The sequence below is a fragment of the Lissotriton vulgaris genome, chromosome 1_1 (genome assembly GCF_964263255.1).
Source record: "Lissotriton vulgaris chromosome 1_1, aLisVul1.2, whole genome shotgun sequence".
NCBI classification, from domain to species: Eukaryota; Metazoa; Chordata; class Amphibia; order Caudata; family Salamandridae; genus Lissotriton; species Lissotriton vulgaris.
In genome coordinates, this window is record NC_141685.1 from 1,221,497,833 (window position 1) to 1,221,522,780 (window position 24,948).

General features: G+C 42.9%; 1 protein-coding gene across 1 annotated transcript in view; it reads right to left on the reverse strand.

Annotated features, from left to right (window-relative positions):
• The window catches only part of BRINP3 (BMP/retinoic acid inducible neural specific 3), a 1,009,588-nt gene that overhangs the window by 225,487 nt on the left and 759,153 nt on the right, over positions 1 to 24,948 (reverse strand). The window contains exon 6 of the mRNA XM_086964475.1: positions 22,504 to 22,740. Within this exon, the coding sequence (XP_086820601.1) occupies positions 22,504 to 22,740 (237 nt within the window). The remainder of the gene's footprint in view (positions 1 to 22,503; positions 22,741 to 24,948) is intronic.

Sequence of the window (24,948 nt, forward strand, 5' to 3'; positions counted from 1 at the left end):
CGTTCCTGCGCCAGAACCCCCCCCCCCCCCGACCATGCAACAGAACGCCTCCTTAATGCGCAGGGCTTTACAACATGACACATCTCTCAGATGCGTCACGTTGTAAATAGCCCGCACCATGGCGCATCTTTTGCGCCGCCGCTGTGTCAGAAAAGTGACGCAACAGCGGCGTAAAAGAGGCGCAAGGGGCTTGTAAATCTGCCCCAAAGTGTTGCGGAAGGTCAGTCGTGAGCTCTCTGTTTATGAGACATCAATAAAGTCTCTAACACTGTATTCATCACCACAATCTCGCCTCTGTCTTTCCTGGATTGGATTACACAACAGTACCCCAGTTTCTGAAAAGAATCGGACTGTACGAAGGTTGAAGGTAGCGTCAGTGAATTTGCATTGTCTCCCCCTTTGGTAGCTCTTTCGTTCCATGTCTCAGCTCAAGAGACTTCCAATTCGCAGGCTCTGTTGAGTACTTTCTCCTGCACCCACTGTCTCTCGCTCCTCTCCTTCAAATGCGGCTTCATTAATAACTTTAAAAAACGCGTGTGTACTTTCCAACCATATTATTAACAATATCAACTCTTGATTTCACTTTGAAGAGAAAAGGCTATTTACCTTTCGCTCTAGCTTCACGTGACCGTGAGAGTGTTCGCGAGTTCCGTCGCTCCCTCTATTCTTGAATGCCTCTCTGCATAGTCTGAGAGCAGAGAGCCATAGTAATATGAGAGATGCGGGTCCAGCAAGACCTCCAAATTGGTATTGGTTGAGCACACACTGGACCATGTTCCTGATTGGCTACTCAGGTGTCTCTCATCTTTAGAAACTGTCTCTCAGCTTCAAAATTGCACCTTTATACATGCACGTCTTAAGGATTTTTGGGGCCCTGTGACACACGAATTTTGGGGACCCCTGTTCCGAATAACTTTGAATTTAAGATCCAGTTTCAGATTTTCATGACCTCTTTGTCCAGGTCACTGACAGCGCACAGGCAAACTCTTCCACATGTGTTTACATCTAATATTTAGGGATAGTGACTTGTGCTTGTAATATTTAAAACAGCAGCACCTCACTAAATTACTGCTTCTAATATGTGAGGTCCTGTTTTGAGCTAAAAGAACCTTTTTGATGGATGTTGCATAAAAGTTAAACACAGCGGGGCAGATTTATGTTAACTGGCGCTTCCCCAGGGATGCGCCAGTTAACGTGCGCCACAGTGCACCACAGCTCCGCCACCCATGGTGCAAAAAACGGCACAGATGCGTGACACATCTGTGCCGGAAATGTGGCGCATTGCTGGAGTTGCGTCGCAAGCGCGACGCAGCTCCAGCAAGGCTCGGGGTTGCCCCATCTACACAATGCTGCATCAAGACCTACGCCTGCTTGAAGCAGGCGCAGGGTTTTGACGCAGCATTGGCCTGAAAGTGACTGAGTGAAATCTCATAGATTTCACTCAGCCACTTTCAGGAGGCGTTCCTGTGCAGGAACGCCCCCCCCCCCGCGCAGGAACGCCTCCTTATGGCGCAGGGCTTTACAACGTGACGCATCTCCTAGATGCGTCACGTTGTAAATAGGGCGCATTGTTTGCGCCGCAGTTGCGTCAAATAAAGTGACGCAATTGCGGCGCAAGGGCATCATAAATCTGCCCCATTTCTCTACAAAATGTCCCTAATATACGATCTCACATCACCCATCTTAAACTAAATTAAAGTAAAACGGCATTTAAAACAATTTGTTTGAGAATTACCCGCGACCATCAGGGTAAGACTCTCTGCAGAACAGAGCTGGCCCCAGAAGGCCAGAGCCCACTTTGCCCGTCCCTTAAAACGTCTCTGCCTTTATATTTCTCAATGCACATGGGCATGAAGTACAACCTGGTGACCTTGGTCTCCTGAAAAGCTTCACAATGACCCTGATAACTATGTAGGTGGTGGGGATGACAAAGGTTAAAGGTGATGGCCTACTGCCTGGATGGTTAGGGTTGTATGAAAGTTGAACATACAATTCAATATTGGACTAAATGGGCTAAAATTGGATACTAAATTTGGAGTTGCTCCGATCAGGGGCCCCTAAATGTGTCTTGCCCAGGAACACAAAAATAGTTTTTAACATGTGGGACACATTATAGAGACGTTTGTGTAAAGTGGTGGGCACTAGGCCCACATACTTGCGGATGAACCACACGGACACAGTAGTAAGTTACTGTAACTGACCCAGGGCACGTGCACCCGGCCCCTTTATTTGCAGGGTCACCTGACCGGTGGTGACACCTGTGATGCGATGTGGGGTGCAAACATAGGCAGAACACTAGAACGTTTCCGACAGGACACTACAGCGTGGAATACGGCCACTCATAAACCCTCTCTGAGATCCTGACTTTGGTTACTTGAATCGTTGTGTTGCCAAAAGGCACTAGTAAAAAAAAAATGTGTTTTAATGTTTAGTGCTGAGTACTAATTTGTCAGTGTTGGTTCAATTAAGTCACAGTATTATAAGCGCCAAAAGGTCACTGTTCTTTAACCATCATCTACGGATTTATTAGTTCCTCATTGATGACACTAAGGACCCCATTGGAAGTTGTGTTATGTCGCGCAGAGCTTCAATTCCTGGTGAAATAACGCAATTTGCATTTTACGAGAGTTTTGGGACTGGAATTGACATGTCCAAAATCTCGGAGTGTGATATTTCTGGGCTTGGAGGCACAGGTCGTGTCAGGGATGTTGAAAGAGCTGTTGCTGATGTGGCAGGCACATCCCGCTGGCAGGAGCTGTCCATGGGGAGCTGATAACACTCCCACTGGACAGGGTTCAGGTTCAATAAACTTTATTCGGTTGTACGAATTGACAACCATAAAAGCATTTACACTACAGTTAAAAAAGAGCATATTTATACAATAGAGGTAAAATACAATTATAATATAAACGAAAAGACAGCAACTATACAACAAGCCTTCAGAGAATATTGCGGAGTCCATTATAAAAAAGAGGTAATAACAATTCATATATTAATATTATTAACCTTCCATACTATTTCTAAATTTTACTGCCAGTTTTAAAAAGCTGCATATATACAGAGTATGTTCACAGTTTAGCAGCTGAAGAAAGTGCAGTGCAGGGCGAAATTGTACAAAATTTAGTTTTTTCAAACAGGGTTTTAAATAAAGATTCCTTGGAACAGCATAAAAGGGACAAAAAAAGAGAAAGTGTGCCGAGTCTTGCGGAGACTTATCGTCGCAGCCGCAAGCCGGCAACACTTGTCCACGATGAGCTCCCCTTGGTACAGCCAACAAAAAATGAAACAAGTTAAACCTGAACCTGATCAATAGAAAACGGTCATAACTGGACAGTTGCCAGGATAGATAGGGTTCCATGAGCAAAGTGCTTTTTACTAGCACATGAGCACGAACACTTTCTTTTTTTAGTTCACGTGATTCCCTATCTTGGATTCTAAAATCAATAAAAGCTTTCTTGACCGTTAAAACATCCTGTTTAGTAATCAAATCAGGGAATAGAAAAAGTTCAGGTCGACCTAGATCGGCAAAACACTTATAGAGGTACTTTAACCAGGGAACCTTCATCCTGTTATCCCATGTGAGAGTTTCTCTTAAAATAAGCTGGGTGAGTGGGATGTTATCATTTAACCAACAGTTCATCCAGCATAACATGGGATTAACAGCAATCTTGTCACTTACGAAGGAGACCCCCAGTTCCTCATGCACAGAGAAATTAGCCGTGCCCCTAGGGAGCCTTAGTACTTGTTTCAAAAAATTATTTTCGACAGTCTGTAGGAGTTCCAAAGGGACATAACCCCAAATTTCGCTGCCATAACACGCTGTGGAAACACTTTTGGCTTTGTAAAGTTGGAGTAGGGCGGCAACTGGGCTATTGCCCACTTTCCTAGAAAAGTCCATTATTGCCGCATTTACCCTGGTAACCTCTCCCTTCTTTTTTACAATCACGGGTCCCCAGTTTAATTGACTGTCAAAAAGGACCCCGAGATAGGAAAATGTATGTGTAGTGGGGATACATACTCCATTTACATTTAAGCGATTTACTTTTTTATTTCCCTGTCCGACCTTCATTATGTAAGATTTAGAGTTATTAATACTTAACTCTCTTGAGGTCATAAAAGAATGGAAGGAATCTAATAAGGTTTGAAGTCCATTTGCTGTTCTTGATAGGAGAACTGCGTCGTCCGCATATAAGAGGACTGGCAGCCCCCTACGGCCAATATACGGATAGTCCGTGTTAGTGCTTAAAAGGTGCTCTTCCAAATCATTGATATATAAATTAAAAAGGAACGGTGCCAGAATGCAGCCTTGACGGACACCACGATGCACCCCAAAGTCTTTGGTCACATTTAAATCTTGGGTGAATCTAACATTTGCATTGGTGTCAGAGTGCATGTCATCTAGCAAGTCGACTAGGTTCGGATCCACACCCATTTTTCGCATGGCGTCCCAGAGCTTCCCCCGGCTCACGCAATCGAAAGCCGAGGAAAGATCCATGAACGCCATATGGATCGTTCCACTTCGAGCCTTAGTATACTTTGCAATAATGAGGTATAGATTTAAACATTGTGAAATTGTGGAGTGTCCGGGCCTGAATCCATACTGGATTGGAGATATTATTTTATTTTCTTCTGACCATCTGACCAATCTGTTCAATATTACTCCTCCCACCACTTTCACCACGGAGTTTATTAGAGATATTGGTCGATAGCAGGCAGGGCTACTACGGTCTCCTTTCTTAAAAATAGGCACAATCGTAGATACCCCCCAAGATTTTGGGCATCCACGTAACACAGCAGCATTAAGTACAGCTGTGAGAACTGGTGCCCAGAGTGTTATACATGATTTGAAAAGATCGGGGGGAAGACCGTCAGGTCCTGGGGCCTTGTTGTTCGAAAGGCCTTCTATGCCTTTTATAACCTCTTCAATTGTAAAGAACAAGGATTTTTCTTTACTATCTTTTGAGCTGCATTGTACCTGCGGACCGTTACCTTTAAAAATGGAGCTGAAGTGGTTAATCCACTCTTCTTCTGGAATATTGGTGCCCATACTAGAAATACTGGGGTGATCAAATAAAGGCTTGTTAATGATCTCCCAGAACTTTGAGCTGTTTTTTAATGTCTCTGGATCTAGCAAGGACTCCCATACACTATTCTTTACAGCACGTTTACGAATGGTAAGAGACTTCTTATACTCAGCCCGCAAGACCCTGATGGTTGATGGATCTCTTGGTTTTGTTTTTAGGGCTTTCTTAAGCTCACGACTGGCCCTCGAACAGATGTTGTCAAACCATTTCGGATTATTGGATGAGTTAACTGCCTGGACAGGGACATGTCTGCTCTTCACCCCTGACCCCCCATCCAAAACCACCAGTATACACCAATAGTCCAATGGACATTTTCAGTGTGTTCAGAGCGGGCAGAAAATGTCCGCAGTGTCTTCACCAAAATGATGAAAAAATGCTTGGAAAAGCAATTGGAAAATTCAGATATGGGCAGTTATTCCCCATTATGGTGGGAAACTCGGACAGGCTGGACTTTATAGTGGAGATACATGCTGGTAAATCTGAAATCTGTCCCTCGAGTATTCACACTGTGAAGTCCGTCCAACTCGTAATGAGGGCCTTGGAGTGCACTCATTGGTGAGGAAAGTCTGAATCCCATTTGATTAGCATATGGTAGAAACCTATTCTTGACTCGCTGAGGTACTTGATTCGCCATTTTACGTTATAACATATCCAGCATTTATACTCCATCTGCAAGCTTGAAAACATGGCAGTAGGCCAACAGCAAATTTAGGCCGCTTGTTGCTTTTTATCAGCCACGCGAGAATGAAGGCCATCTTGAGGTGGCTTGTATTACAACTAGGAGCATTAATGAATTGATGATTGCTACTATAAGGGATGCCCGCTGACTCTCTGGTTTTAACAGTAGGGCCACATAGGTTTCATAGAAGCTTTAAGGTTTTTAACACAGTTAAAGATTCTTCTGTTTCAGGTGCAAACATCATGATGATCCTTCCACTGGGAGTGGTGGTTTTTTTCTTATTTTCTTTACTAGTGTTTGATAAGAGTGTTCTCTTTATCTGGTCTTTTTTTATATAGAAGAACTAAAAAAGGCTTCCATGAGTTGTGGCGATGGAGAGGTCAACTTCCTCCCTTGATCAGCCTCAGTAACGTTTTCTATATCTTTTGCTATTCAGTAGTCTTAATTGTATTTTTTTGTATTTGGGAATTATGAAAGGCTTTCTTTTTTGGTTAGATTACCTCTTCATCCGGTGTTGTTTGCACCCAGTTGAGTTGTGTGCCTTGTTCTGACCCTGAAATATGCTAGTAACATTAATGGTCCAAGTCTTCCCTTTCCAGTTCACAGTTACTATTTAAATCTTGAATGAATGCATGAATGAAGGGATGAAACGCCATTTGTAAAGTGCACAGCTGCTTTGGGAAGAAGTGTCCCGGCGCTCAATGCAGTAGGTGAATAACAATCAGAATTTCTAATTATGCCTCACTAAAAATGTGGGATTTCAATCTTGCTTTAAAAATCTGTTCCGCCGCAAAAAGTCGTAGCCTTTTCAGAAAAGAATTACACAATTTCGCCACCAGAAAGAAGGATTTAGTCCCAGATCTTTCTTTGTGAATTCTTGATATGGATATCTTTCCTTGATTCGAGGAGCAAAAAGCCCTAACAGGGGTGTATATAATAAATCTTCGCTGTAAATACAGAGTCCCTTTGAGATGCAGTGCTCTAAAGGTGATTAACATGGCTTAAAAGATAAATCTATGGTTGACAGGAAGCTATTACACTGCTTAAGGTTCTCCCGTGTAGATTGCCTTTGAGCACAGCTAAGAATAATCTGGGCCTCAGCATTGTGAACCAGCTGAAGCTTATTCAGCAGACCTACTGGGAGTCCTAATTAAAACACATATGTACTTGGGGACATCAGTTTTCTCTCGGCTTTCTCTTTTTACAATCAGGGTAACTAAGAGCCTAATTTATAAGGTGTCAAAAAAGGAATGTTCACTCCCCTGCAACATAACAGTCCACTCACCCAATTTAAATTTGAGAGGACCATAGAATGACGATAGCTGACGTTTTGGCTGTATGTCCGCCCACCTAATTTAGATAGGCTGACATACAGCTGTTTTTGAAGGCCTGTCACAGCCAAGAAAACTTGGCAGTAAGGGGCACTGAAAAGTGCTCAGCTTTCCTGTTGCCATGGGAGAAAACTCCCTTGTTGAGAGGGGGGAAATTATTATTTTTTATTTTTAAAAAGAAAATCCCGCTTTAGGATTTTCTTTTTAAAAATAAAAAAAAGTATGTTTGACATTCGGGTCCACCGTGTTAATGAAGCCATCCGTCAGACTTACAATGCATTGACAAGAATTGCCATGACAGTGCTTCCTGTTAATTCTTGAAATGTCTATTGGGTCAGCGGACATTTAAACATTTTGAGGGCGGAACCTCCATCAGGGCAACTTACTCCAATGTACTCGATCGCTCTAATAGTGGGCGGACCTTCCACCAAAAATGTAATTGGGCCCCAAAAACTAAATCAGCTTAAATTGCCAAGAAGATTGCTCTGCTAGATGATCGATATTATGTTCATAGAAGAATCTGATAACTCCTTGGAAATGGGATTCTTGCCACAGTCCTAATAAAGTCAGGATTGTGGTAAATGATGGCTAGAAAGAAGGCATTATTATTATTAATATTACATTTCATAATAATATGTTCAAAACTTTTTTTATTTCTTAAGGGAATTTACTTTCTCTGTGTGATTAAGGGTATTAGAGATACTGGTCCCAGGATGCTTGTTTCAAGGGAGGACCTGGCTTGGCAGTTCAGGCTGGACTGTTCTCATGGGGAGCAGGGTCAAGACTGATTTACATATGGCTTGGTCCAAATTGGGTTGTCCTGTGGAGCAAAAAAATGATACATTTAACCAAGATCTGTGACTGTCACTGTGAATGTGACAATGTCAGCATTCGGTCCATCATCTTTTTGTGTTGCTATCAGAGAGCATCAATGCTGCCCCACATTTCTAATGTCCTTTCTTCTTGTCTCCGGTCTCAAAGTATATTTTGAGGGCTTCAGGTTCAGGGTCATCCAAAGAGCTGTTGTGTATTTCGCAGTTACGCCTTTCAGGTATGTCTAACAAATCTGATGTTGGGATTTACTATTAAATTATAGCTCTTCAATGTGTTTGAATTGTCATTGGATATTATTGATGCAAGCCTTTTATTGTCTAGGTTCTGATGTTTGCAATTGATCATTCTCTCTTTTGAGTTTATCTGGGTAAATGGGAACTTCCTGATCTTCTTGCTTCTATGAGAAGAGATTTTCTTGTACTTGTTTTGACCTCCTGAATTCTACACTGAGGAAGAAAGTTGAGAGTCATAAGACAACACCTGGCTCGAATTGTGCCCTCCTTGGAGGTGCAGTGGATAGAGTGTTTTTGATTGGAGTTATGTAACTGGATGAAGCCTGCATTGCTTCGACTTTTTTAAGGCTCTTTTTTGTTATTCTAGTGTTTAAGGCCTTCTACAGCTCTCACTTTTTTCACTGACAAACCAAGCCTTTATAGGACATGTGTTTTTCCTGCATACAGCCGTTATGTTTATCATGTTGGTCATACACATGAAAAATCGGAATTGAAATACCTGCCCTAATTATGACATGCCTGCTTAACCTCTTCCCTGCTGATGATGGAACCGCTCCGTCATCAGCTGCGGTGGCGCTGTGCTGATGACGGAGCGGTTCCGTCATAAGCACAGCGCAACCGACGCTGGTGACGGAGCAGTTCCGTCACCAGCATGCGCCCGCCGCGCTTCCGCCCCGCCCCTTAGCACTGCGGCGGAATAGCCGCCGCAGTGAAGGGGTTAATATTTGAATCTGTATGTTCCTGTAGTGAAATTCTGTCAGTGGGACATTTTGATTAATGGAGCTAACTGAGGGTCTATCGTTGGAAACTAATTAGTTACTTCACCTTTAAATGAGACATCAAACCCCTGAGGTTGGGGGAACGGAACATCGATGATGACACAATCTGCTAATCACAAAATGAACTACTCTGTCTTCCACCTTTGCTTCATTCACAACATTCTGGTGATTTAAATATTAATTTTAATGTGTCATCAAAGCCATCATGGTGGCTGCCGCTATTGATATTCAAGGCTTGCTGGCACCTATTTGAGTACCCAACTAGACACTGGGGGGCAGTGTCACACAGCACAGCGCAGCATCCAAATTTCTTTCGCTGCATTATGGGGAGAGAGGAGTAAAGCGCCCTATCTACAGCAATATCGTACTCTCCTACCTGCTACATAGCGCAGGACCACAATCAGGCTGCGAAGGACAATGCACACACCTTTGCACATAGTGCAAAGGTATCTGTGTGAGTCTAGCATAGGTGCTATACTGGAAGGGTACCAAATACTATGCCTAGACAAACTGAAAAACTTTTTCTACTGTGTATGTGTGCTGGACAGTGCAACACACATGCAAAGTTGGAAAAGAAAGGAGAAAAAAATGTTTTTTTTCTTTTAACACTTGCATCAAAGTGAAGTTATTTGTTGGTACAAACCCCGGTCTTCTATTGTTAGTAGATAGGGTTTTTGCGTCAAAAAGCATGGGTAGCAGCACAGTAGCATCCACCTACCACCCATGTTACACCCCTCTGAAGCAGAGTAGTGTAAATACTGCTTTTCCCTTGCATTGCCTTTAGGCAACTTTCCAACATAAAACAAGTTTTGTGCTGGAAAGTAAGTCCAACAAAAATCGTTTCACGCTGGTGTTCACAAAAGGTTTGTAAATCTGGCCCTTAGTTTACATGATGCTGTAGCAGCAAAATCAATATAGTCTAAATTATGCCTTAGATGGCGACTTGTAACTTTCAGCATGCCTTCCAAAGGACAATTTGATTATGTGCTAACAGAGCTGTCAAGATTCCATCTAGCAGAATCAAATCTCCTGTGGCTTTGCCAGCCCTCTTCCAGCCTCAGGATATTATGAATTTTAAAATGATTCAGACAGAAAGATCATTTTCAACGTCCCTAATGTAAAACATCTATTTTACATGAATATCTTAAGATTTTCGGATACACGCTTGTCTTTCAACTCGGATTTTCTTTTTGCATTAGGCATGAGTAGGCTCAGATAATTTCAGCACCGTATTTCATGCTAACATTGCAGGTATAGCACCAACGCTTTGGTGCATCTACAAACCCAAGAATATTTTGAGCATGTAATTGCCTTCACTTGCTCATGGTATTCAGTTTTTTGTTGTCTGAACTGGGGTGGTGTGGAGTGCAAAAAAACGATGAATTTAGGCCCTCCGAGTGGGATGGGTATGCTCAGACATGAGTCCCATGCTCTCCACACCACTGGAGTCAAGCTATCCTGGCAAATGACGGCTGATAGCCAGAAACCGGTCCTAGGATGCTTGATTCCGGTCCAGGAAAGACATGGCTTGGCAGTTTGGGCTGGACTGTTCCCATGAGGCACAGGGTCAAGGCTGATTTGCATATGGCCATGTCTGTACTGGGGTGGTGTGGAGTGCAAAAAAACGATGGATTTAGGCCCAGATCTCTGTACTGGGGTGAATGTATGACATTGTTCTGCATTCTGTTCATCAACTGTTGTTTTTACATTCAGTTTTTAGAACCAGCAGCAGCCCGTGCAGGTAAGAGCACCTGTAGGGGAGATTTGGACAGACCACAAAGAAGGAAAATTTGTTATTTATTTAATTTTTCCTCGTTTTCTGTCGGATTACCCCTGAACCAACTGTACCGCCCCACTGCTCTTACCTGCACAGGCCGCTGCTGTTCAGAATAAAAATTCTTACATCTCTTATCCCAGCTCTATTTTAGATTGTTCAGCTTTCAATTTCAATAAAAATTCAGAAATCTCTGGAATTTCATGGCGTAATTAAAATGTTGTCCAGGTCTAGTTCTTTGACAATTTTGGCAGTACGTTGCCTGCTATTGTTTCTCTGATGCAAAAAGTGCTGGAAGTTAAGGTAACTGCTGTATAGACATCGGGAGACATTTCACTCTTCACCGATCTGGCAGTCTGAGTAATGTTGTAAATCTGTCATGACAGTTACAGAGGTGATGACAATGGGGCAGAGTTTTGGGGCAATTGCAAGCCCTTATTGAGAGCTGAAAGAATTTCCAAAGAAACCTGCGTCAGTAAGGTTTAAGCACTTTAGTATTTCTGTTTGCGTGAATGCACTCAGGCCATGTTCGACCCTGATGGTATCTCCTGAATTACATGTACGTGCACACCGGCAAACAAATAACACTGGTTCACAAGAATATTGAAGAATCAAATGGAAAAAAGATCACATGGCTGATTAAACCCAATTACTTCATTTGATATAGAAGAACATTCTTGTCTGCTAAGCATCCTACTACATCTCACCATACCTTCAGGTCAGGTGTAAAGTCAATATTGGGTTCACACAGAAATCTGGACAAACAGGCAGCGACGGCTCCTTCGCTAAGGCGGAGGAGCATCGCCCCTCAAGAGAAAAAAAAACTGATAAAAGCATAACATTATTATTATTTTATTTTTATGGTACTGGCCTAGTTTTGTTTAAGGGGCAGGGTGGGGTGAGGCAGGTCTTTTAGACAGCAGGGGGAGGATTGGTATGTGCACTTAAGTGCACATGACGATTTGGCTAGCCGTCTCAAGCTGGCCAAACCATCATGCGCACTTTGCATGTTCTCCACCCAGGCTGTGTTACAGCCTGGGTGGATAAAATGCCCAGGCTCCCACTCCCTCTTTGTGTGCCGACCCACGGCACTCAGACCAGTCACAACACTGCTATCAACAGCTTCATGATTGGCTGGGAGAGACTGGGAGCCTGAATGCTTACTATTTCTTCCTCATCCAAAGAAGAAGAACGGTGGAGAGTCGGCAGACAGGTAAGGGTACTTTTTTTTTTAACTCAACCACCCCTCCCACCTGTCCCCCCTACCCGCCTCACCACCACGGACCCATAGAAGCTGCCACTGCAGACAGGGATCTCCATGCCTTCAGCAGAGCCTCCTGTGCCGCAGCTCACGGAAGGTGCTGAACTTTGCCAAGTGAACACTATGTTTGCACTGCCTCAGAAAAAGAGTTTGTTTCTTTCAAAGCAACTAAGCAACAGCCCTGATGCACAGGGAGCTTTCTTCCTGTGTTGGGGGCCATTGTGCCTAAACTCTAGCTAAGACAGCTATGCCTTACATCCAGACCATGGGTAGGGAAAATCAGCGCTAATCGCTCTACCGTAAATAGGACGAGGCAAGTATCCTCTGAACTTAAAGGTCACAGGGCAGATGGGCCATGAGGTCACGGGTGTATGCATGGAGGCCCACAGAGGTTCCAACAACGATAGGATGGTAAAAGGTATTTTTTTTTGTACTGTTTAGTTAATTAGAACCATAACACTTTTAGCATAAAATAGACAGGGTACAGCAGGTTTCATAATTAAAAAGACTTGATTAACATATTGTCAATCACTAAATCCTTGTGTGGAAATAATAGGAACAGAATGACTTGCTTAAGAATGCCGAATACATGATACTAGTCAGACCTAGAAAGCACAAACGTCATTCTTAAGATGGAACAAAACAAATATTTCATCTAAAGATAGTGATCGATGTGAAAAATGAGGAAGTTGAATCAGTGTGCAAAATAAGAAAAATAAGGAAAGTATGCACTGGCCTAGCTACTTGCTACCTAGAGATGTCACACAAGATCCATTATTACATAACAGCATGATACGTTTCTGACCTAAGAGTTGATTCAGTGTGCAAGATAAACACAAACGCCGTTATTACTTTTGGGTGTGCTTAAATTGCATGCATTTGCTAGCACGCACAGTTCATTGTGCATTGGGTTGACTAAAAACTGCCTCACTGCCAACATTCAATTGAGAATGACAAATGCTTATCCAAATGTTGATCCAGAGAGAGCAAAGAAAAGTAAAAAGAGTGCATTGTGCTAGTTAGAATTCACTAGCCAGATTCACTCATAATTTGCGATGAAAAGTTCTTTGTCTAAAAATTGGTTCAATTTACAAGGTGGGCGTGGTAAGCATAGACTTCATTCTTGGTTTGAGACATTCTTAAATTGCATCCTGACCCTTCATATAAAAGTTGGATCCAATGTGCAAAATGAGCAAGGTAAACACAAACTTCGTTCTTAGTATAAAATATTCTTAAATTTGCAACTTGATAAAAGCGTTGTCTACTTTAATGCGGTATGTGAATCAAACCGATTAAACACAAACTTTGTTCTCGATTTAAGGTTACATGGTAACTTTTCTACAATTGATCCGATGGGCAAGAAGGACCCAAAACTCTCCACAATGCGTGAATATAAAATGCTTTATGTTGGCAACAGTCATCAGGTTAGGTCTTCTTCTTTTTGTTTAATCAACATTTCCGGTGGTGAACTTAATACTCAAGGTAAAGATGGCTCTTCAACCAACTCTTAATAGAGAAGTAGAACCACAAGTTTGTTTGGAAAGACCACTGCTGATGTAACTGCGGTCCTTCAGCTTTGCAAAACACTAAGTGGCCCTCAAGTCTCCCCATTGAAGTGATTAGAAGAAATACCATTGAGTTTTGCGATATTTATATCAAATATTAGGAGAAAATGTAGTTAATCATGATAAGCATGTAAATGGCCATTGTGTCTATCCAGCTCTTGCTGTCACTGCCTTTTAATAAGATACACAGTGGGTTGTTGTGCCTGAACAAAAATCTATGTTTATCTTACAGGTATTAGGTTGAATTTTGCCATATATCCTACTGACATTGATAAAATATGTAAATGTGTACCACTGAGATGGGTAATATTGGCACATTAGAACACTAGAATAGTGTGAGCTCGAATGAAAATAATGAAGTGAGACAGGGCCATTAAAGGCTGGCACAATCCACCTGCTTCAAAATTGTAATACTTGTCTTTCTGTTTCCTCCTGTTTATTTTAGAACATTCTGTCCTCAATGAGCTTAATGTTCTAATAGCTTGACAGCCAATCTGTCTCTGTGTATGTCAGTTTTTAAAGACCCTTTCCCTCATTGCTGGCCCGAGCGACATGCAAAAAACGCGCCTTTAACAAACTTTATATCCATTAGCAGCAGGACGTAATGACATTCCCTTCCTGTCACTATGTGTCCATGCCTTTGGCTTGGGCCCACAGTTTCCGGATGGGCAATTATTTATAGTTAGTGCCCTACGCAGACGGTGTTTGCCATTGTTAATACTCTGAGAGAGAGAGAGAGAGCAATTAAACTTAACTATTAGAACATTTGTGTTTGATGTTTAGTGTGCAGTTAAGCTTCGAGTCTAATCACATAGACTTAATTTTCAGTAGTCTTCTAAAAATAAAGCATTTACTTTTATGACATCTCTGCAGGGGTGTGTGAGCCTTGAAGCAATAAGGTATTTCTTATTTGCAATCTTCGAAATTTTCATATAGTATCCTATAAAGGATCACCTTCTCAAACCTTAGAACTACATCTCCCAACCAGACAAGGAAGGCCAACCAAAGTTTGCAAGGTCAAATTTATTAAATTGTTGTCTACCGTGAACAACAAGTCACTAAAACTTGTCCTAAAATCCTAGTATCCTCAAACCTAAAACATGCAGAGTAGTGTCTTGCCAAGTTGACCTATCCAAGTTAGATCCAGGTATCGCTGCTGCAGTTCAAAAATACGGAAACCGCAAACAATCGCCAACTTTATTAACAAAAACCAGTTCATGCTGGGCATCTTACTGATGAGCAGTAAGAGACTGCCCAAGCAATTACTTAACAGGGGTTTGATTACTTATAGTTCCTCGATATGCAATGATCTTTATCAATATCCTTAATTAGTACCAGTGAGTTTCCTCATGTAAATCTTGATGAAATATCTGGATACTCTCTTGAAGAAAGCAATGGTTTGACGGGAAAATACAGGCAGATTCAATGGTGCAAATTGGCGGGATGCGACACCTCACGGCAATGATTGGATTTCTCTTCTGTTTGTATTTGGGAGCACATATTTTTTCCTTTTATTCTACATTTTAAGTTTTTAATCTACTCTATCATAAAGTTACATACGGTAAAGGATGAATCCTACTCATAAATATAGAAAGCAACAAAGTGACAGAACTGACACTCTCTAAAGTCACCTAAAATATGAAAAAAAAGATTTTTCAAATCTTTGTTAGCTTTTTTCTATCTCTTCCATTATCCAACAGGAATTAGCACTTGAGTAAGGGTGGGAGACATAAAAATATAAAAAGATGACAAGTAAATAAGAATGGAGACATAGCGGTCTGAAGCAAAGAACATTTTTGGAGTGAGATGTTAAAAGTGATTAAAAAGGAAATACATAGATTGTTCGAAGGAGAAAAGTGCTCTGCTTCACAATGTGACAATTATTCGGCAGGAACAGCTATCAGCATATCACCAAATTGGATTCAGCATCATGCTCTTATACTTTTATTTTGGAAAATTCATGCTAAATGAATCAAGAGAAACGTTCATGAGAAGAGTTTTTACAGTTCCCTTTTTCTGCCAAAACATATAGAACGTATGTGCCAAAGTACTCTGAACTGAATCATCTTAATTTGCAGACAAATGGGAAACATGAAAGAGACTCACGTCATGCCTGCTAATCTGTGAATTAAAGGTTATATGGGGCTTGTTATTAAAAAATGTTGGAGCCTGTTTAAAGCAATAATCCTGTTATTGAGATATACATATATATATGATATGTAGCTAGAGATTTAGTTGGCATAATGTGTTGCAACATTTTATTTCACTCAACAATTTGAGACTTTCCAGAATCCCCTGGATCAGGTCTAATTTTTTTTCCTACAATTGGGCAGACTAGGTCCAAGATAGTAGGTATGTGGTTGTTGCCAGATATACAGAGTTTACGCATTCAAAATTGATGACTGGTCATTTGGGAGGAGAAAGTGTAATTTCCATCAAGGAGGAAATGAGGTATGTTAGACCTGGCATCTTTTGGCGTGTTTCTGACCTCCAGGTTTTGACTCTGTTTTTGCTGGTTTAGTGACTTTGCTCAGTTTTTCAATGCTGTCCAGTGTTAAAGTGCAAGTGCTCCTGTTGTAAATTGTTATTACGGATTCGTGTTTCCATGATTCACATATGTGATTTACTGGTAAGCCCCTAGTAAAGTGCACAGAATGTGCCAGGGCCTATAAATCAAATGCTTCTAGTGGGCCTGCTGCATTGATTGTGCCACCTAAATGAGTAGCCCTGAATAGGTAACTCAAACCTGCCACTGCAGAGTCTGTGCGTAGTTTGTAACTGCCATGTCAACCTGGCCAGTTCACCCACGTGCCAGGCCATAATCTTCCCTTTTCATACATATAAGTCACCCCTAAAGTAGGCCCAAGGTACCCCTGTGGGCAGGTTGCTATGCATGCTAAAGGGAGGACAGATACTGATGTTTTTGGCATTTCCTGGCAGTGAATTACAGTGCTTTTAATTTTTCACTATGGAAGATAGCCTTTCCTTAGTGAAAAACAAAATGCACAGACAGATGCTATAGGGTAGAATGGAAATTTTACTTATAACATCTTATATCTTAGATCATCTTCTCCTTGTTGAATCCAGCCCTTCATCCCCGTCTCCCTTCAAACAAGGTCTCCAAAACATTTTCAGCTGGATGACTAGAAACAAGCTGAAGCTAAATGGAGGAAAAACGGAGATCCTCCTTCTGGGGAAACAACAGGACCTGTGGAACCCCTCCCACTGGCCTTCCCAGATGGGAAATTTCCCAGCCCCAGCCACACAGGTACGCAATTTGGGGGTCATTGTGGATAGCTCCCTCTCCATGAAACAACAAGCCAGCAAAGTCATCGGCCTATGTTTTACCATCATGAAGTGGCTGAGGAAAATCCTCTGGATGCTGCCCATCTCCACCCAAAAAAACGTAGTCAATGCCCTCATTTCATCTCAGCTTGACTACGGTAACATCCTGTACCTAGGCTCAAATAAAGCTGTAATACGGCGGCTGCAGCTTGTCCAGAACTCAGCTGCCAGGCTGCTGTGTAGAATTCCTAAAACCACCAGGGTCTCGAACTACCGACGTGACCTGCATTGGCTCAGGGTAGAAAACCGAATTAGATTTAAAGCCCTGAACTAAATGTTCAAGATAAAAGCGGGCACTGCACCTGAATACCTACTAGCACTAGCCCATCCCTATACTCCCAAATGCAACCTACGGTCGCAATCAGCAGCCAACTTTTGCGTGCCTAGGTTCAAACTTGCAAGAATGGGAGGCAGATCCTTTTCTCATCTAGGACCAACCCTTTGGAACGCTCTCCCTCCCTATATTCAAAAGGAGGAAAACCATGCTAGGTTCAGAAAGAACATCAAAACCTGGTTGTTCGAGCAATAACTAGAACGACCCTGCAAACCCTTACCACCTTTCTGTGCTGTGTCTCGGCGCCTGGAAACCCTTTTTGGGTAGCTGTTGCGCCTTACAAGTTTAAAAAAAAAATAAATAAAATATAAGCATACCTTCCCAATGGGACAAGATAGGGAAATGGAGTTTAGTATGCCTGGACTCAGAATGTAAAATGCATCTTTTAGTAAAGATGATTTTTATGTTCAGTGTATGAAAATAGCACTTTTAGAATGTAGGTATGTTCTTGCTTAGCCATTCTGTGTACCTCTGCTGGGTTTGTGGATTGACTGTCTGACTTTGGAGTGACAGGAGCTGTGGATGTGCATTCTCTTCGGACAGCAACTGGGTGGGCCAAGGTGGGTCCTGCCTTTCATGGATGAGTCAGGGCTGGGCTGACTAGACCTGGGCTCCATTTACAATAGTGGGAAGATATTTCCTTGCACATGAATGGGTCTGGTCTGGTCTGCTTTAGACAATGCTGTCTCCACCTCCTGCTGGGAAGCTGGGCCAGAGAGGACCAAACTGGTTTGGACTAAGCACAGATACTCTCTGCCTGAGAGAAAAAAGACATTTTTAGTATAAATATTTGGGACCAGACCCCAGAACTTTAGAACTTTCTGGAATCAAGGGACCCACCAAGTAGAAGAGCTGGAAGAGCTTCAAAGAGGAGTACTGCCCCTTTGCTGTGTGTTGCTTTGTTGGGTTGGCCTGCAGTTGCTGCTTCTGCCTTTGGCAATGAAAGGACTGGACTGAACCTTCTTTACTTGTGCTTAGTATCTCCAAGGGCTTGAAGTAGAGCTTGCCTCCTGTTCTGAAGTCTCAGGGACTGCAAATACTTCACCAACTTCTGGTTACCACTTCTGGAACCGCTGTTTCAGTTGCCACAGAGAAGGGAGAAGCAACCAACTCCATCACCGACTCCGTCGCTGGCTCAGTGCCCTGAAGGTACAGCAGAAGGCACTGCTGCATCTCGCACTGCAACCCTGGTCTCCCCAATGATGAAGACTGCCGCCGCCATCACCAAGCAGCTGCTGGTACTTGACCTGTGGGCACCGCACTCTGCACCGCCTCCCTTCACTTTGCCATCCTGTTCTCACCAACGGCGTCACTGCCTGCTGACTTCAACACCCGTGATCGCATCGTGGTTGGGGGCACCGCTCGTAAGTTTGACTATGCGCCCCCTCATCCCACACAGCAGTCTGGGCCGACCAACACCAGCTCCCCCTAACTGGCTCTGTTGCTTGCACTGCAACCTGCCATTACTGCATCGAGCACTGCCTCGCACCACCTCGCACCGGAAGCCTTGGTCTTATCCATACTGTCTGGACGATCGTCCATGAGTCACTGCCTGCACCACATCGTGAGGGCACCGCACCCTACACCACTTCCATTTTGCACTGCGCCGATTGCCCCGACCAGCTCGCACCAACATGCCAGCCGCAGCAAGAAAGGTATTTTTCACAAGTCTGTCCAAGCTTTGATGTGACGGACAAACGTTGAAAAATGAATAGAAATAAACAGATTGAACTGATCTGAATACTTCTGAGTACGTGTATAATGTGGACCACAAATATGCATAAGGCTGTGAAACTCTAGGTGAATCGCACAGCGCGTGTCACACTTTTTTTAATTCAAGCTTTAGCTGGCCCATACAGACGCGGTCAGCTGGGACTGTTAGACTTCTGCAAATTTAAGGATATCTGGCAAAGTATATAGATTTTAATGTACTGTATGTTGGATTCTTATTGTTTTGGTCTTGTTTAGGATATATACAAATATTTGATATTTTTCTAAACTGGTGTGGTGTGCTTCTGTAGTGTTTTCACTGTAATACTGTTGGTTATATGCAAATGCTGTACACATGGCCTCTGGGATAAGCCTGACTGCTCATGCCAAGTACCAAGAGGGTGAGCAGTTGTTATTTTAGGAGTGTAACTCCGTTATCCTGACTAGAAGGAAGGGTCCCTACTTGGACAAAGGGGCAAGCCATTGCCAACTAGATACCCCCATTTCTAACAAGGTACTTGCTATGTGAATATAGCAATTACTGCTGAATGAAGAGTGGAAAAAGGCCACCGTGCTCTTGGCTTCCATGTTGTGTTCGATGCACTCTGATAAAATTTCAAGGGGAGGCTGCAGGAAGGCAGAGCTTGACATTGTGTTTAGGACTAGGAAATAATGCTCTTTTGTAAATATAATGTTTCAAGAAACTCAAGGTATCCATGGAGGTCTGCCGAAGTCAATTTGACATTTGTTGGCGCCAATACCGTTGATGTCATATCATGCAAATTATAAAAGAAGTTTCACCTGGACATAGGGTTCATGCAAGATCCCCTTTAAATCCCATCTAATGGTCTTCCTCTATCCAGTGTCTGAATCAGGTGATGCACGAGCACTTGTCGATATTTGGGATGAAAGTGGTAAACAGTGTTTTGGATATTGACTGTATGGTGTTGGCACTTCATTTTAGGCCACATTCTAGGGTAGATGTTTTGTTGGCAAAGGAACAGATGCTGTTAGAAAAAGAAAGGGCACAAGAACATATTAAAAGGTATCAGGAGTAATTGGGAAACTTGTGGAAGTTAACAGAAAACCTTTCCCAGTGTGAAACAAAGTAAACACGCAAGCCAAGTCAAAAGGCGATTGGTTAGTGTTAGCATATGATACGTGGACCACAAACGGAAGTAGCAGAACATCTGTACTAAGACTGACAAAATGAACATTCTGCCAAAGTTATGCCCTGATCCTATCCAGTCCAGACTAATAAAATCTGTGTAAATCTCTTTTGTCATAACATTGCTTGCCCATTTATAAAGGGCTTGTATTTCCTCACCTAGAAATGCCATTTACAAATAAAACTAAATAAGTATTGAAGGAAACTTTCAGCAGGGTGAGAGGGGATACATTGCCACTTATAAATGACCGAGAATTTGCTCTTTACTAGAAAACAAAAAAGCTAATTCTGTGGTAGGGTGAGGTGATTAGAATCATGACAGGGGTTGTATCACCCTCGAACATACTAGGTGCCATGCTGGCTATGAATTTAGAAGTGACCAGAATAGGACTTGCTTAATTGAAAACCGTCCATGTTTAGGAGACTCCGGTAACATGTGTGTGGCTGAGCTGGGAATCCCTGCTCAAAATTCTCAAATCGTTTAGCTCCGGATGTAATAGTCAAAATCTGTGCCTTTAAAAGGTTGCATGGTACTGCATTTGTCATCAACTTCGATCAGTGTTCCATTGTGACATCACTCATGTCACTGAAATATATAGCTGTAGGCGCTAGTCATGTTTTTGAAAGGGTGCATAGGTTCATCTCAAGTCACCACCCTTGATTATTTTTAGAATATTGCTCATTTGGCATAAATACACAGCACTAGACAGTATCCTTACATTTAAAAACGTGTATATGTTGTCCTCCCATTGCGTAAAGGCCTGCTGCCCATTCCTGCACTATGAATATGGTTAAAAGTAGGAATGGCATGCAAAAGGATTCCAGAAACTGGTGGCAGAAAAGCCCTCAGAAAGGTAACAAATACAAGAATATATCTTAGATGCACCTAAACCATTCATTCAAAAACTACCACAGCATCAACTGTTATACACAGTTGAACCAATTATTTCCAAGCAAACAAAAACTACAGTTTGCCCAAAGGACAGGCTAGTTGTAAATGAGCTGGTAGTGAATTATAGTATTCCACTCAGATCTGAATGACAAGTGTACAAGTGCCCTAGTGCTAAACAAAGCACATACAAACATTAAGCTGTCAAAGCATCGCTGCTGTAGAAGAACACCCTTTACTGATACAACCTTCACTCAGAAATGTGAATCATTCCAAATTTCCACAGCACATTATCACAAAACAAAATATCACCAAAATCGTATGGTTGTCAAAGGGTTGCCACCCAAAAAGCACATCCTTCTCACGCAGCCTCACCCCAGAAAACCTTTAAAAGACTGGAGCTAGAAAATACCCCAGGCACACAGTTTTGTAGAAAAATAACTGGCGTGTTTTGTCTTTCAACTAGGGGTGGGCAAAGAATTCCACTCCACCACGAGAATTCCCTGAGTTTTTGGACATTCTTTGCCCCGCGCGGAGCTCCAAAAACTCAGTGAAGAGACATGGAGCAGAGTTTTTTTCTCATGCAGGGCTCGCCAATGTTAAGTTGGCGAAAAGGAGTATGAGAAAACATGCGCTAGACCACCCCCAGTGAGATTCCTGAACCCGGGTAGTAGCGGAACGTAACTGCCGCTCGCATCGAGAAAGCTGCTGCTTGCGTCGAGGAAGCGGCAGCTCAAGTACAGAATCTACTCAAGCCACAGAAAGAAGCAGTGCCCTCTGGTGCTCCACATGATGACGTTTGTGCTGGGTTTACAGTGCGAGAGAAAATCCTGGTGCTGAAAATCAGCGCAAACAGAGCAACATATCAGCAGAGGCGCAACTAGAGCCAAATTTCGTGGGGGCTAAGAAAAAATTTCGGGGGGGGGGGCTGAACCTTTAATCAGTAGGCAGAGTGGAGCTGCAGGGGATCTTAGAAGGGGTGAAACAACTGCAAGGCCTAATTAACATTCAAATGGTCTTTTACAGACCTGTGGAACGTTCGGGTGTGGCTCTGTTTGTGCCCGGGATCTGTCTCATCCCGGGCTGCCACACACGACGTGGAGGGGGGCTGAGCCCGGTGAGTCCAATGGGTGTTGCGCGCCTGCATATCAGACTCCATCACTCGTGGAACTCCACGTTTCGCAGAGGAGTTTCTTTTGACAGTTTGCAAATCTCCTCATACCACTTTGGTCATGTTATAGACATAAATGTCACTCACTTCACTAAATGAGGCAAAACCAGGTATTTTGTTGTTTCAATATTGGAACCAAAGAGATAAATTCAGGTGCCAGAGGAGAGGTGTGGCACAGCAGGCGGAGTGTCTGATGCTGTAGCGTGAGGTGATGTGTTCACGCGATTTACAAGTAGGAATTATTTATCATTATTTATAAACCAGGCGATACATCGGTTTACATGCCCGGACTATTGAAACAGAAGCATAACGAGTGGACAGAGTGTGAGAAATAAATATATCATACCCGAGTCCTCAAACTCCTTGTTGTAAATATTCCAGGTCTCACTGATCCGAAGCAAGTTCTCTTCCATGGCTTGGATGTCTATGTGGGGACAGTTGCATTCTGGGAACTTGGGGCCACAGTGGCACCAGCAGTCATTCTCTTTGCAGATGAACTCTCCCTCCGAGTTGCAGGCAATGTAGCTGAGAGCCGCCTGCACGAAGCGCTCCTGCAGGTACTCCGGCAGAATAACTTGCAGACCTGTGCGGAGAAAGAGAGAAAAAAAAGATTACTCCCTCGGCACAAAGTGTAAATCTTATTACAGGGTTGCATGTAATTGCTTCAGCCGGTTAGTAGAGGATTGACATATACAGCCCGCCACAGAACGCGCAGTTCGAATCCTCATATCCCCAGCTTGGTACAAAATTGAACCACTAGGAACCAGTAATGTTCTTAAGATGAAGAATTTACTCGAGTTGTTGCCCTCTGGCAGGGAGGGGATTACATCAATTTCGCGTTGTTAAGGCTTAAAATTGTGGAATAAATATGTCTGTGCTGCAGGGGAGCCGCCATTATACATGCAATCCTGCTACAAGCAGTTAATGTCAATTTCGGATGCATTAGCCGAGCAAAAACAATTGTTAGGGGCAGCGGCTGGATGGAAAAATAGATAGGAATAGGAAAAAATAGTATTTACTGCCTTTCTCTGTTTCGTTTTGCAAATCTGCTGACTTCTTCAAAGCAGATAAGAACAATTTCTTTTAAAAGCAAGTTAAGGTAACTAAAAAAAACTAAGCACCTGATTTGGTGGTGAAAACAATCAATCAATAATCTTTGTATTCCTGATCTAAAAGTCTGGTGGTATAACTGCATGATTAGGCGCTAGCCAGGTGGTGGCTTTTTGCCACCGGAGGAGACCTCTCAGACGCCTCCTTTAACCCTTTTCTTGCTGCCGTCGGCTGTTGGCCGACGGCAGCACTACCTCCCCAGTCCTGCTGTCGGCCAATGGCTGACGCGGCCCGCCCGCGCACGAAAACGGCCGCACCAACGGGTTAAATTTGCCAAGTTCCAGGTTAAATCTGCCAGCCATGGTAGAAAATCAGCTGCCGTATACACAGTGACTGTTCTGGCATATGTGACTCCATGAAAGACCATCATGGAAATAGTGGCAACCCTTACACGAGAGGTACTTCTGCCCTGTGAAGTGTCACACATTGTAGGTTAGACTAACTCATTCTTAACAATTCTTCACTTCTTTATAGGGTACCAAAGTACTCACACAAATGGGCTGAGCTGTGCTTTGCTGACGTGTTGTGTTGTTCTTTTTAGGGCTGCATGTTTTTGACCGCTGTATGTTTCTAGGCAGTACAAAAGGGGGTGGTGATGGACGGAGCATGTTTCTAGGCATCACCTATTTCCCCAGCTAAATATCACAACACTCAGGAACATGATTACAGCCCTGTTGAAGGCCCAGTCTCTGTTAGAGTGTGTAAGAGCCTGATTGGATCTGAAACCTCTTGGCCACTCTCTATTTGGTCACATCTTATGGGGCATATTATCAAGAATGGCGTTAAAAATTATCGCCGCTTTAGCGGCAGAAAACTGCAGTTAAAGCGGCCATAATGGGCTTGATAATATGCCCTTGAGAATTCCAATAGAAGTCCATGTTCTGGTGTTAACATGGGCTTCTATTGAAATTCTCCAGGGCATATTATCAAGCCCAATATCGCCGCTTTAGCGGAAGTTTTCTGCAGCTAAAGCGGCGATAATTTTAACGCAGTTCTTGATAATATGCCCCTTAGTTCCTTACTGACACCAACCTGCATTCTGAAAATGCTTTGCTGCATGTTCAAAGTGACCAATGTAATGGGTCAAATGAGTCATCTCTGGGGTTTGACCACTGTAGCGGTTTCACTTGCTGAGAGACCTTCATGATAGCTAACCAACTCTTCATCAGCCCTGACAAGTGGTGCACTGTGACATCATCAGGGAGCTAGAGAGGTCTTTGGCTATCAAAGGCAACTGCATTGGCTGAAGATCCACTGGTAAGGTATGGGTATAAACTGGTTGGCGCTTTTGCAAGGGCCTAGAAATTGGGAAATAATTTTGCAGAACATGATGGTAGTTAATTATTGTTTACAAAGGGACACAATTTGGCACTATTCTGTTGAATGAAACATGAATCTGCTCCACATTCCCAAAGGGCTGGATTTCAGGGTGTCAGGGATCCCCTGCTGTAGCAGCTACAGAGGGAGTAGAGTACTTTATGGGCATTTCTGTCTGTAAATCAGCAGATTACGACCTCATATTTAATGCTAAATAAAAAATAGGTGATAGAAAAGGGAAAGACAGTTGGAAGGTTAGAAGTAAGGATGAGTGAAAGGGTGGATGGGTGAAAGGATGCGTGAGTCAAGAATGGGTGAAGGGTTGGACGGGCGAAGCATGCGTTGGTTGGACAAAGGATGCATG